At 56.8% G+C, this 14,213-nt stretch overlaps 1 protein-coding gene across 5 annotated transcripts in view; it reads right to left on the reverse strand.

Moving 5' to 3' along the window:
• Positions 1–320: 320 nt before the first annotated feature.
• SLC38A6 (solute carrier family 38 member 6) overlaps positions 321–14,213 on the reverse strand; it is a 43,885-nt gene continuing 29,992 nt past the window's right edge. Inside the window, exons 11-17 of one of the 5 annotated variants that reach the window (XM_029078978.1) lie at positions 14,121–14,200; positions 13,660–13,760; positions 13,046–13,170; positions 11,925–12,069; positions 11,711–11,805; positions 1,064–1,306; positions 321–360 (exon numbers count right to left, since the gene is read on the reverse strand). In XM_029078978.1, coding sequence (XP_028934811.1) covers positions 328–360; positions 1,064–1,306; positions 11,711–11,805; positions 11,925–12,069; positions 13,046–13,170; positions 13,660–13,760; positions 14,121–14,200 — 822 coding nt within the window. In that variant the 3' untranslated portion in view covers positions 321–327. Of the gene's footprint in view, positions 361–422; positions 1,307–8,284; positions 8,448–9,851; positions 10,158–11,710; positions 11,806–11,924; positions 12,070–13,045; positions 13,171–13,659; positions 13,761–14,120; positions 14,201–14,213 lie in introns of those variants that run through there. The other 4 variants (XM_029078979.1, XR_003764342.1, XM_029078976.2 and 1 more) reach the window with 4 other exon arrangements.

Raw genomic sequence — 14,213 nt, forward strand, 5'->3', positions numbered from 1 at the left:
ACGTGGGCGCCGTACTGTCCTCTCCCAAGCGCTTAGTAGAGAGCCCTGCACACGATAAGTACGACTGACTGACCGGCGACGGTGATGACGACGGCGGGCACCAACGCGAGGACATAGTGGACGGGGTGAGGGGTGGTAGACTTTCTTTGGGATTTTGGGGATCCGGTGGGGCTTGCGGCATGGGAGGTGCTGGGCTCCTCCAGTGTACCCATCTACGCGCTGCCCGTTTCAAACCTGGCTCAATGGAAAGAGCACGGGCTTTGGAGTCAGGGCTCATGAGTTCGAATCCCAGCTCTGCCACTTGTCGGCTGTGTGACTGTGGGCAAGTCACTTAACTTCTCTGTGCCTCAGTTCCCTCATCTGTAAAATGGGGATTAAGACTGTGAGCCCCACGTGGGACAACCTGATTCCCCTATGTCTACCCCAGCGCTTAGAACAGTGCTCGGCACATAGTAAGCGCTTTAACAAATACCAACATTATTAAATGACCCCGTTTACAATGCCACACGCAAGCGAGATTCCCATCGGCAGCAGCCAGTTTGCGTTCCTTTCTCTGCTTGAACAAAAGTGTTTCAGGCCCCTCTGTCTCCACATAAATCTTAGCAGGACGTCCCGGAGCAAGCGATTGGGTTACAAGCCCGAATGTGACTGCACGTCATCTCTCATGATTTCCGACATAAATAAAATTGCCGCAGGGATCGGCGTCCAAGTCAGGGAGCGCTTTCTCTTCAGGGGTCGGGACCTTAGTGGACCCCTCGCTCCCGCCCCTCTTCTGGCCTGGAACTCCCTCCGCCCCTCTTCAAATCTGCCAGACCACAGCAGTTTCCCCGCTTCACAGACTCCCGAGATCCCAGCTTCTCCAGGGGGCCTCGCTCAATTCCCAGCCGAAGTGCTCAGTACAGCGCTCTGCACACAGTAAGCGCTCAATAGATATGACTGACTGACCGTCCAAGCACTGTCCCTCGCTTGCTACCCAATCACTGCCTTCCGTTGCCCGATCGTTGTCCTCGGCTCCCTAACCACGGCCCACCAGCTCAACACCCTCCCTTCCACACTCACCAACCTGGTCAGTGCAAAAGGTAACCAGGTCCTTCTTCACCATCATCCTCATCGGTATTTTTTGAGAGCCTCTTGTCCGCCGAGCGCTGTCACGGACGCGTGTTGGTCGCGGAACGCCGACCTGGACACCTGTTGTTTGCGGAATGCCGTCCTGGATGCCTGCCGTTCGCAGAATGCTGTCCTGGACGCCGGCTGCACGTGGAACGCTGTACTGGACTCCTGCTCTGCCGCCTATGAATAGCTGTAACTGGAAAACCAAAAGTAGAGAAAAATGAATGAGAGGAAGGAATAAGAGGGAGGAATCTTCTCCTCTACTGTTGCTCTGGAGGGAAGAAGCGTTGGTGGGGGGGGGGTCTTCTTCTCTCTAGTTCTATTTTACTTTGAAAGTGGATTTCTGGCCCTTCCCGCTCCATTTGTTTTTGTTGGGGTTTTTTTTTTCCCAAGGGGCAGCAGAGGTGCAGAGGAACCCGCAGCCGGACCGGACCGTCAAGCAAGGAAAGCCGGGAATAAACAGCAACTGGCGAGGTGTGACTCTCTTCACCTCAGCGCCCAGAAACTTCAAAGCGCCGACCCCGAGCCTCCGCCCACCCCACTTAGTCCCTTCAGCGCTGCCGAGCCCACACGGGGCTGGCCGGTTATTTACTGAGCGCTTACTACGTGCAATCGGGACTCGGCTCGGGCGATCGGGACTCCTGGGTTCTAGCTCGGACTCTTTTCCTCGTCCTTCGGCGGTGTCGTCTATGCACTGGGATCTGTGGCCTTCGGGCATTTGATATCCGCCCCGTCCTCAGCTCCAGATCGCTTACGCACATATATTCTTTAAATTATATTATAAATTACATAATTAGATTATAAATTATCAGCTTGCTATGGACAGGGAATACGTCTGCTAATTCTGCTGTATCGTACTCTCCCAGGTGCTTAGTACAGTCCTCTGCACCTAGTAAGCGCTCAGTAAATACAACTTATTTATTGACGATCGATTGACAATATTTACCTCACTCCTGAGTGCAGAGCGCTAGACTGGGCTCCTACCACACGCAAAGTCCGGGGCTGGGCACTTACTTACTGCTTAGTACAATGCCCAGCACGTAGTAAGTGCTTAACAAATACCATAATTATTATTATTACTCCCGAATTCTGCCAACTCTCTCCGCACAACATGTCCCGGTTCTGCCCCTTCCTCTCCAAACAGGCATCACCACCAATCGCCCCGGTCAATGCTGTGGTCAGACCCCCCTGCCCGGACTCCAACCTCTCCTTGCCATCCACGCTGCAGACGGATTCGTTTCTGAAGCGTCGGTTGGCACGCGCCTCTTCCCTCCTCGAAACGGTCCCTGGGTTTTCCCACATCCCTGCCCCTAAAGTTTGGTCGGGGGGGGGGGGGGAAGGCTGTCCACCACCTGCCCCCCAACCCCCGAATACTGATCTTTTCTCTTCACCGGCTTCTGCCCGACCCCCTCTGGTTTCCTCCCCAGGCCAACCTAGCTTTTCCAAGCTCTCGAGTGTAAGCGCCTACCTCTTTATTGTTATATCGCGCTCTCCCAACCGCTTAGTACAGTGCTCTGCACACAGAACTCAATAAATACGATTGACTGACTTTCCCACCTCCACCCTTCGCTCCCTCCCTTCCTCTACCTACTTGAGAGATCCGCAGCTTGCCCCACCTTCTCAAATAGCCTGAAAACTCACCTCCTCCACAAAGCCCACCCCATGGCTTGGAAGCAGTTACGCCTAATGGGTAGATCACAGACCTGAGAATCAGAAGAAGCTGGGTTCTCATTCTGGATCTGCCCTTTGTCTGCCGTGTGACCTCGGGCAGGTCACTCGACTTCTATGGGCCCGCTACCTCCTCGGTAAAACGAGGAGGAAAACCGTGAGCCCGTGTGGGACGTGGACTGTGTCCATCCCGATCAGCTTGTATCGACTCCAGTCCTTAGCAACTGTGCCTGGCACATAGTACCCACTTAACCAGTACCATTTAAAAAATACATAACTCCCAACACCCCAACTCAAACTGGCCTACTAATCACTCCTGGACCTCACCTTAGCACTTTTGCAGAGGTGTTTTTTCACTTGAACATTCAAGAATTTATTTTGGGTATTCTATTTTTTTAAGAAATTTATGCTTGTCACTTCCCACCGGAACAGGGATCGTGTCACTTTTCTGCTTCATCCTTCTCAATATAGCACACTCTACTGAGCACCTACTGCATAGAGAGAAAGGTACCAAATTAGGCGCCTGTTGGCGGCACCCCCTAAACTGGGCATCTGAACATCTGCACCGCGCTGTCCTAAGTACAGGGAAGATGCGCAATCCCCACCCTCGAGGAGTACGGTCCAACGGGCCGGATTTGCAGGTGAGTCTGAAGCTCTGCCTGTCAATGCCCCTGTTTCCCCCTCTCTAAAATGGGGACCCTTCTCCTTGGCCTTTACAGCTGTGGGCACTATCAGTGGACGGTGTCCAGAGTTTGCTTTTCACCACGGCAGGGGCCGGGGTGGGGCGGGTGGAGCGGGAAGGGAGAAGCAGGTAGGAGGATTGGTGGGGGAAGGGATGAGCGCTGGGCTGCAAACGTTCAGGTTGCCCTTCTCCTCCGGGACCTCTCCGACTTCTGCCCTCTCCCCCGAAATAGCTTCCAGAGCCCTCGCCCGTCCCCCGGTGCTCGAACCCAGGGACTCGAATCCCCTCTAGGGGAAAAGGAGGAAGGCCTGTTGACCCTGTCGCGAGCCCACACCGGACCACCGGAGACACATCCGGATAGAGATATCCAGAGTACAACCGGGGGCGGAGGTGAGCACGGGGCAGGAGGGGCAGAGGCCCAGATGCTTCCCAGTCGCTCCAACGGGTGGGGCAAACCTCGATCCCTTAGCAGCTGCCGCCCGGGCCGGGGGCCTGGGCATTCCGTCTCCGGTGATTTAGGGGAAATGGCAGCCAGGCTGCTCTGATTAATTTACATTGAACTCATCAGGACACGGTTTCAAAACAACCATCTGATTGCAGAGAGCCTCGAATCTCCTTTCTGGTCGGGAACAGGAAATCCCAATCGGCTCAGGGTAAACAGCCGGGGAACCACGGGGCTTCTTGAGCCGGTCCGCGAAGCCGGCAGGCCACGGAGTCGACCGGGGCCCGACCCTCGGACCTCCGGGCTCAGTCGGGCAGGTGATCGCATTTATCGAGCGCTTACTGTGTACTAAGAGCTTGGGAGAGTACAATGTAACGGACACGTTCCCTACCCACAGTGAGCTTACAGTATAGAGTTGGAGCTTCCAGTCCATTGGGCTCCGGCCCTCAGCTCGCAGCCGGGGCAGGGGTTGGACTGGGGAGGGGGGTACGGGGAAAGGCAGGCCCGCTGCAACTCGAGCAGGATGGGTGGGACCCCGGGGACGCGGGGTTCGGCGGGGCAGCCGCGGCTTCCCGGGCCCCAGGGCCTGACTGGCCGGAGAGGCCGGAACACGACGACCAGGTGACCGGCTCCACCTTCGCTTCATCTCCGGGCCTCAGCTGAGGGAAGGCTCTCGTGCCTGGTAGGGGCCTCGGCCACCAGAGCCACCAGTTCTGGCAATGACAAGCTCACGGTGGGCAGGGAATGTGTCTACCGACGCTACTTTATTGTTATACTGTACTCTCCCAAGCACTAAGTACAGTACTCCACACAGAGTAAGAGCTCAGTAAATAGGATTGATCGATGGACAGCATTGGCCATAGTAGGGACAGGAGGGGTGGGGAAGAAGAAGACGGTGCAGCAGCAGGACGGATAGATAGGGCCGAGACCCAGCTGCGTTGAATGAGTTGGATTTGCCCCACGCAGAAGTAGGGGGAGGGATCGTACGACCGCTCCAGGTCCCTGCCAGCCTCCAACCTCCGCCTGACTTTTGGAGAAGGTGGAATCTGCAAATTGGCGGCCGCTGGCTGGATCGTACCGGACGCTCACGGGGTCACCCAAGAGCGAAGGGTGCTCCCGGAACAACCCGGGTCGGGAGACAGAGAAAATCGGACCAGCGCTCGGCCTGGTCCCTCCCATCCCCGTCTAGTGGACCCTGGGTCCAGGAGCTCTCTGTGAGGTGGTGTGGGAAGATGCCTTGTGGACGCCGGGCGTGGGAGCTGTCTGAGGCAGCACGGGACCAGGAATGTTTGCAGGGGGTGGGAGGTGGAGCGGCGATTTAAGTTTTCACATCCCAAGTGCAGGGCGGGGAGGGGTGTCCCTCGGGCTGACCCCTTCCGTGCACCGCGTTCCCGCCGACATCTGCAACGGATTGGCGATCGATACGTCAAAACCGTGACCAATGCAAAGAATCTCTGGGAGCCCCCACGCAGGCTGGCCAACACGTGGGATCCTCCGGCCTTAATTTAGGCCACATTAGAGGTCAGCCTGCAGCTCTGTCCACAAGCTGGCTGCACCCCGAGCAGCAGCGGGGAGTATCTGTCAGGAATCAGCTTCGAATACCTTCACGTAAGACACTTCCTAACAACTTAACCTCATTCGGCTCATTAAAGGAATATTCATTGCAAGGTCTTCCACCCGGGGTCGTTCTGTAGGCAGGGAAGGAGACGGTGTCAACAGTAAGTTTGAGAAGCAGCATGGCCTGGCGGATAAAACACGGGCCTGGGAGTCGGAAGGACCTGAATCCTAATCCCGCCTCCGCTAAATGTGTGCTGTGGGACCTTGGGCAAGTCACTTCGCTTCTCTGGGTTCCTCAGTTACCTCAGCAGTAAAATGAGGATTAAGAGTGTGAGCTCAAATTGGGACATTGACTGTGTCCAGTCTGATTTACCTTGTATCTATCCCAGCACTTAGTACAGTGCCTGGCACATAGTAAACACTTAACCAATACCTCCCCTGCCCCCGCCAAAAAATAAAGTTTCACTGAAAATGACTTGGGCAATGAGCTATGTGTTTCCTGCTTCCTGCGGATTCCCTTAGAACTCAGCACAGTGCACTGCACTCACTGGGCGTTCGGTATATGCCACCACCGGGGTCCAAATAACTAGGGTAACAGAGGGAAGAAAGGGGTGGGTGGCTTTTGTCTCTAACCCAGGGGAGGGGTTTGGGGAGCTTCTGAAACCCCTCTTCAGGCAGGTGCCTTCCTTTCCTGCCAGCAGCTGTGGGGTTAGCGGAAGTTGGGGGCGGTCGATTGTTATCCTGTCCACCAATCATCCTGCCCCCATCCTATCACCTTCCCTCGCCACCATCCTGTCCCCCGCATCCACTAGTTTTTCCTGATCTTCCCTTTTTTGAACTGTCGCAGCAACCAGAAAATTCCCGGAAAACTCCAGGGGAAAGAGGAACGCAACAGAGATCCAACAGCACAGGCCCACGGCAGGCCCGAATCCGGCCACCTCCCTTGCCGTGGCCCTGGCTGAGTTGGACACTCGGTGTTTTGGGGGGGGGCAGTCATTTCATCGGAGCACATTCGGGATTCCTCAGACGATTTGGGAGCCCTCAGGCCTGGGCGCAGGGCAACGAAGCCAGGGAGCCAGCACCTCAACCCGCGGCTCCCAGCGACCGGCCAGGCCCGTCCATCTGGGGCAGGAACACGGACGGGTCGCAGACAGCTCCAGGTGCCCCTCCAGGGTTGGCGGGCAGAGCGTGGCACGCGGGAACGGGCGGTACCCAGGAAGGGCTTCCACCGGTGGGCCGACCCCGTCGCTGCCGGGCTGACCGCCTCGGATCTGGTCTTAGGAGTGGTTGGGAACCCAGCTGCCAGGAGGGCAGCAGCGGTGGGCAGGCGCTGGCGGCGGTGACCGGGGGGCACAGCCTGGCCCGCCGAAAGTCCTCCGCGCTTTTTTGATCCGCTGGCCCGACCACGGGCCCGGTCCGGGCACCGTCCCGCTGCGCCTGCTGGAAAAGCTTTAGCCACAGCCAACTCTGAAACTGACCTGAAACATCTAACCACCCCGCCACCTCTTTCTCCACCCAAGAACTCTAGGCTTTCCAGTCTCCCACAGACGGAAAGGCATCCAGCTAGAAACTTTTTTTTAAAAATGGTATTTGTTAAGCACTTACTATACACCAGCACTGTACTAAGTGCTGGGGTAGATATGAGATAATCAGATTGGACACAGTCCACGACCCACACAGGGCTCACGGACTAAATCCAAATTTTACGAATGAGATAACTGAGATAACCAGAGAAGTGAGGTGACCTGCCCAAGTTCACAAAGCAGGCAAGTGGCGGAGCCAGGATCAGAACGTGGGTCCTTCTGACTCCCAGGCCCGTGCTCTATCCACTAAGGCTTCTCTACCTCCCGTCCCCCCCAAGTCCCGGATTCACCAGACTCGTGCAGACCAGCGTTCCCGCAGACGCCCATGGCAGAGGGCCCCGATCCAGGGGATCCGTCCGTTTCCGAGGTCCACAGCTCAGCATCTAGAAAATCCTGGCCCCAGTCCTCGCAGACTCATAAAACTCCTGCGGAAGCCTGTCTCGTCTCCGTTGCCGGGGAGGACGACAGCTCGAAAGCAAACACTCCCGCCGAGCAGCTCCCTGGGCAATGTCTGAGACCCCCCGGCTCTCTCCCGCGAGGGTTCCTCCGCACCGTCGGAGGATGCTGGGCCTGGCCCCGTTCTCAATTAAATTTGGATTCCGAAGCCCTCCTGTCCAACATCTTATACCCGAGGAGGCTTCTCCCACCCAGTTTGATTGCGGTCCTCTATTGGTCCTGAAAGGATTTTCCACAGTGGAGCCGTCTGCGCCCAAGGAGAGTGTCTGAAAAGGGAGATTTCCCTCCGTTTTGTCTGGAAAACACCTGTATCTATCCTAGTGCATAATAATTGTGGTGTCTGTTAAACGCTTACTACGTGCCAGACACTGTACTAAGTGCTGGCGTAGAACCAAGATAATCAGGTTGGACACAATCCCTGGGACTCACAGTCCTAATCCCCATTTTACAGAGGAGGTAACTGAGGCACAGAGAAGGGATTCTCCCAACATCACGCAGCAGACAAGTGGCGGAGCCAGGACTCGAACCCAGGTCTTTCTGACTCTCAGGCCCATATTCTTTCCATTAGCCCATGCTGTCGTCCTCTAGCCGGCTGGAAGGGCCCTCCCAACTCTGAGAAATGCCATCTTGGGTATGCCGACGGCCTGCCCCGCGGCCCAGCATTTCCCAGGGCAGAGAAGGGAGAGTCTTGAAGGTGTGGTTTTTTAACCGTTGCCTGGGGTTCCACTGAGGGGGAGCCTGGGGGAAAGCCCACGCGTGGGCAGGGCCGAATGGTTTCCCACATACACAGTCGCTCACTGTTTTCTTCTCAGCGGCTCCGGTAGTTTCCTGCCGATCAGATGAGGCCCCCGGGCCCACCGAACAGCATCTGGTCAATCTGCCATCTGCAATTTGAGGCTCACCGTCCTCGCCTCTCGTGGCCGTGTTGAGTTGTTTGTAAAAACAAGAACTGGCAAATGAGAAACTGGTGAGAAATCAGCACTTGGCGGGTGGAGCCCAGTGCCCGCCTTTAGTCAGCTGCTGGCCCTCCCACACCACCGCCCTCCGAGGAACGCGGGGGGCCGGGAGCGCCACGGACCCAGGGCCTCCTTCCCGTCCGCCGCGGCCCGCCCCGAAACCCTCAAACCGGTGGGAGAGGCCGGGGGTGCCGGACGCGTCTGACTGGGGCCTGATCCGGCCGGCCGTGGCCCCGCCAGGCCCCCCGTCACCACTGGCGCGGAGGTTGGGCTCCGTCCGCCCGGGAGCCATTAACCCACCGCGACTCCTCTGGGGAGGCTGCCTGCACGACAAGGGCGATGGAGCCAAGGGGAGGCGGGATGGGCGGCGCCCACGCTACCACTCGGCCCACGGATCGGAACGACATTTTATTTTCACAAAGAGGAGTAGGCAGAGGTTCACGGGACGTACACGACGGTTTCTGACTTCAGCTCTGAATACCCTAAGAATCCGTGCGTGCCAAGATGAGGTATTGATAAACAGAGGCTTGGTGCCGCAAGTACCGACGGTCCTGTACTGTCTGCTGATATCATAATACTCCTTTCTGAGAAGAGGGGATGTCACTTGACATTACTGTGTCTCTTACTTCCCGTTGAAAGTTCCCAGGCACAGGAAATAGGCACCCGGGAGAGCGCTCCGCACACAGTAGGTGCCTCCTGCGGTGCTCGGCATACGGCAGGTGCTCGATAAGTAACAGAAATCACGATGTGAATTTTATGGAGATTTGGCTCCATTATGAAGTGGTTTTTTAAAATGGTATCTGTTAAGCGCTTACTATGTGCCAGGCACTGTAACTGCCCCGGCACTTAGAACGGTGCTTGAGACGTAGTAAGCGCTTAACAAATACCACCATCATTATTATTAGTATACAAGTTCCTCAGGTTGGACGCAGTTCCCGTCCCACACAGGGCACACAGTCTTGATCCACATTTTTCAGATGAGGTAACTGAGGCCCCGGAGAAGTGAAGTGACTTGCCCAAGGTCACAAGGCAGACAGGCGGAGGAACCGGGATTAGAACCCAGGTCTTTCTGACTCCCAGGCCTGTGTTCTATCCACTGGGCCACGCGGCCACTTGGGCATTCAGTAAAAGGACAGCCTGCCTGGCTTCTCGTCAAGCGACGCCCTGGGCGAGAAAGGTGTCAGCGTTGAAGATAATAATAATAGTGATGATGATATTTGTTAAGCGCTTACTATGTGCCAAACACTGTTCTAAGCGCTGGGGGGGGGATACAAGCTAATCAGGTTGTCCCACCTGGGGCTCACAGTCTTAATCCCCATTTTACAGATGAGGGAACTGAAGCACAGAGAAGTGAAGTGACCTGCCCAAAGTCACACAGCTAAGTGGCGGAGCCGGGATTCGAACCCACGATCTCTGACTCCCAAGCCCGGGCTCTTTCCACTGAGCCACACTCCCTGTCTGCAGTGTGACAAACGTTAAATGGTAAGAGAAAGGGTCGTGGGAGGAGGCGGCGCGGGGCCCGAGGCTCCTGCTGGGTGGCCGGGTCATCGTGGTAGTCACCGGGACCGGGGCTGGGGGGGTGGGGGTGGTTTGTTTGGTCAGGGAGCGGTGGCTGGCTTGTCCTACTTGACGACCCAGTTGCTGACGATGACCACGAGACTGAAAGTGCCCACGCCGGCGCCGAAGACAAGCAACAGGCAGGCCTGCAGAACAGGGGAAGAGCAGAGACCGTCCAGGAGCCCTGGCCGACGTTGGCTCTCGGCTCGGAGAAGGAACAGCCGACTCTGGAAAGGCAAACTAGCCTCTCTCTCTCTTTTTTATGGCATTTCAGTGCTCACTACGTGCCGGGCACTGTACTGAGCGCTAGGGTAGATCCAAGATAATCAGGTTGGACACGGTCCATGTCCCACGCGGGGCTCACAGTCTTTAATCCCCCTTTTACAGATGAGAGGTCCAGAGAAGCGAAGTGACTTGGCCAAGGTCGCACGGCAGACTGGGATTAGAAGCCGGCTCCTTGAGACTCCCAGGCCTACACTCTCTCCACTAGGCCACATTGCCTCTCTCTCCGCCTCTCAACGTCCTGGGGGCTTTTCTGTTCTTTGCCGAGGGCCCGGAAGTGCCCAGGGGAAGCGGTACACTGCGGCTCCTCCCGTGCGGCTCCTCCTGCGCCCGGGGAGGGCCGCGGCGGTCTGGAGCCCCACCGTCTTCACTTGGGTAGGGAATGTGGCCCTTACGGCGAATTCCCGGTGCAGGCCCTCCGCATTTGTCTCAGGAGGTTCAGAGCTGGAAGCTCCTCGAGGGCAAGGACAGTGACTCCCCCAAGCATTTAACACAGCGCTTGGCACACAGCAGGCACTCAGTCGACACTATCGACCGACCGCCCGAACAGGGCCGTCGTCTACCCGGGGCCTCGGCCGCCGGCACCCGAGAAACCCGGTTCAGGAGGCCGCTCGGATCCAGTCAGCCCACTGACTGGGCATTTCCACTGCCGCGGAGCCAGGAGACGTCCCAGAGGGGTACGAGGCGGAGGCAGCTGGAACCCTGCACCCACAAGTTGCGGTGCCCACCGAAGACCGCTAACGACGGCCCACTCGAACGGACGATCCCGAGGGATCCCACCCCGGCCCCGACACTGACTAGGCCGGGGCCGAACGGCTGCTCCGGTCGGGGTCGGGCCGGAGCTGGAGGCGCCACGGCCTGGGAAGCTGCCCAGCCCGGGGGCTCCGGAGCCACACTCCCGGAAGAGCGACGCACGGACCGCACCCCGCGGGGCCGGCTGACGGAACCACAGTCTGATAATGATAATAGTGATGATAATAAATTGTGGTTTTTGCTAAGCACCTACCACGTGCTATGCACCGTTCTAAGCGCTGGAGTAGATCCAAGCTAATCAGGTTGGACACAGTTCCTGTCCCCCACGGGGTTCACTCACAGTCTTAATCCCCATTTTACAGATGACGGAACAGAGGCCCAGAGGAGTGAAGTGGCTTGCCCTAGGTCTCACGGCAGAAATGCAGCAGAGCTGGAATTAGAACCCGCGACTTATAACTCCCGTCCCACTAGACCGTGCCGCTTCCCCGGCTAGGAGGCTTCCCAAAGGGCTGCACTGCATCGCACGGTACGTGACTCTCCGACCTTGCCCAGATCTAGCCCGTCCCGTCCCGAACCTCCCCCGAACACTCCCGTCTGGCGGCACCAGCAGGAAGGAGGGCGATTACTTCTCGGCGGAGGAACCCAGGGGGCCAGTCCAACTTACCCCAAGCTTCTTCCCGGACAGAAAATCTTCTCGGCTTAGTTTCAGATAAAAGAGTCCCGGGTACACGAAGAGCAGGCAGGTCGACGTAGTGGCGCCTGGCGGGGAGAGAGAGCAGTCGAGGCTGCCCACTGGGCCGGGGACGGGCGGATCCGGCTCGGGAGCTGGAGGGGTGGGAAGGGGATCGGGGAGGGGGGGCCCGGATGCGGGCGCTTACCGACGGCACCGAACACGTTCCTGATGTCGGGCACGTACAGTGCGAGTAAGACGACGGTAGCGTTGAGCGCGAGGGTGATGAGGACGTGGCGTATCCACGAGAAGGGGAGGTGAGTGAAAAACACCATCGTCAAAGCCTTCCGGGCCTGCGTGGCGCAATGAGGGATGTTGTTTACGAGGGGGCCCGACTCCACGTCGCTGACCCGTGGGACGCCCGGCTCCGGGGTGTCCCGCCCAGCCGGCCTGAAGAAATGCTCCCTAAAAGGTGTCCTCCGCCCAAGGAGCTTCTCTTCACATTCTCCGGCCCCTCTCAGGTGGGAAAGTCATGCCAAACTGACGCTTTAATCCTGACACACCCTAAGAATCTGCTCCTTTCTCCCCGCAGATGAAATAAGGCCTAATTGCATTTTGGAAAGTGAAAGGTGAGAAAACGGGGGGTTTTGAACGGAAGAGAGTAGCTCAGGGAAGGAGGGCACATTTCTCATCGACTGACAGGATTTGGTTTGCTCTCTTTCACCCAGGGAAACAAGCTCTCACCGCCTTCGTCACCCCTTGGGTGGCAGGAGCCCGAAAACGCTTGCCACCCGGCAGGATTCCCCCGGGGTGCCGACCCAAGGGCAGAGGGAAGATCCGTTCTGCCCCTCAACCCCCGCGGCCACGGGACAACAGATTCCGTGCTTTGGCTGAGACCAAACTATCATCTCCGTGAGAAGGCCAAGTTATGAGAACCCAGCGGGAGCCCATTTTTGCTGACTCGAATTTTCCTCTTCATGCACATTCTTTTGAAAACAGAATACAGAATTTGAGGGGAAAAAAAAAAATCATCCCCCTCTTCCACAAACCCAACTTCAGAAGTACGGTATTCTTTAAATTAGAAACAATGCTGCGGGATAGCTTAAATCTAAACTTAATCTCAAAAAGCACAAATTAACTTAGTGGTTCACTGTTATTTTTGTGCTTTCATGGGACCATATGCGAGGATGAGGCCTTTGATCAATCACTTGACAAATGAATAAGATATACAAGACTAGATGTGACTCAAACGTTCTTGTCTGCAAAGAATTAGCGTTGCCATATTAAGGAACCACTACACCAAGCAACAAAACCTTTAACGGTACTTACAGGGAAGTGGATTAGAGGTACTGTCAAAAGCACGGCAAATAGTATGCATAACTTCACTGTCATGACAACAACGTCGTGAGGCAAATATCTGCTATAACTCTGGAGCAATTCTGACTCCACTTTGTCTGTAAAAAACAACAAAAAAAATCACATTAAAGAGCTCCGAGGGAATCGATAACTGGGCAGGGTCTTCCTCCCGACGTCTGGAGTCCTCCCCGCCCCCACAAAGCAGCGAAGTCTAGATTCATCTTCGCTCCACGGAGCCCAGACCAAAACGGTCTGACTTCTCCTGGGCCCCAGAGGTCTCTTTCCCAAGAGGAGGAAATGACACACGGTCCCATCCCTGGAATTGGAGTCCTGAACTCGAACCCACAGCCCAGAAGAACTTTCCAGAGCTCTCAGGCTCCCTCCTCTCAATCAATCGATGGTATTTCTCGAGTGCTTACTGTGTGCAGAGGACTGTACTAGGCGTTTGGGACAGTGCAATACAACGGTGCCGGTAGACATGTTTCCTGCCCGCAACGAGCTTACAGTCTAGAGGGGGAGACAGACTTTAATACCCCCGCTCTCTGGGTCCGCTTTTCATCCCCGAGGTGACGTGACCAAGATCGTACCGTAAAAAGTGAGGTAGCCAAACAGGGCTGAGGTGAAATACACCAGAAAGCTCAGCGCGATCCCGGTGTTGGTGACATTCTGCATCCTGCTCTTAGACGGGCTACGAGACAGACGGCCGGAGGGGAAGTCTCAGGCAGAGCTGGGAGGGGCTCCGAGAGGCCGTAAGGCCGATTCCCCGGCCTCCGAGCAAGCCCGCGACCAGGCCGTGCAGAACCACAGGCCCCAGGAATCCCCCAGTCAGCCCCTCCCCCGGCTCCCCGACATCCAACGGGGAGAGCTGCTCACCGCGGCCACCTCCCGTCAACATCCTCGGCCCCAGCGACGGGAGGGGGAGTCACGCGCGACCCCGGGCAGACCAGAGGAGAAGGGTCCCGAACCCCTGAGAGAATCCCCGCTTCCCACGTTGCTGCCTGGGAAAGGCACACCTGGTCCCTCTGGGAAATCCCCGGGTTTCAAGTACCTCCGAAGCTCACAGTAGATGGGCAGTATTGAAGTGTGGCAGAGAAACGAAAAGGTCATGGTCGGAAGGGCATAGGCACTCTGAAAGGAGAGA

This window comes from Ornithorhynchus anatinus, chromosome 14 (assembly GCF_004115215.2).
Source record: "Ornithorhynchus anatinus isolate Pmale09 chromosome 14, mOrnAna1.pri.v4, whole genome shotgun sequence".
NCBI lineage: Eukaryota > Metazoa > Chordata > Mammalia > Monotremata > Ornithorhynchidae > Ornithorhynchus > Ornithorhynchus anatinus.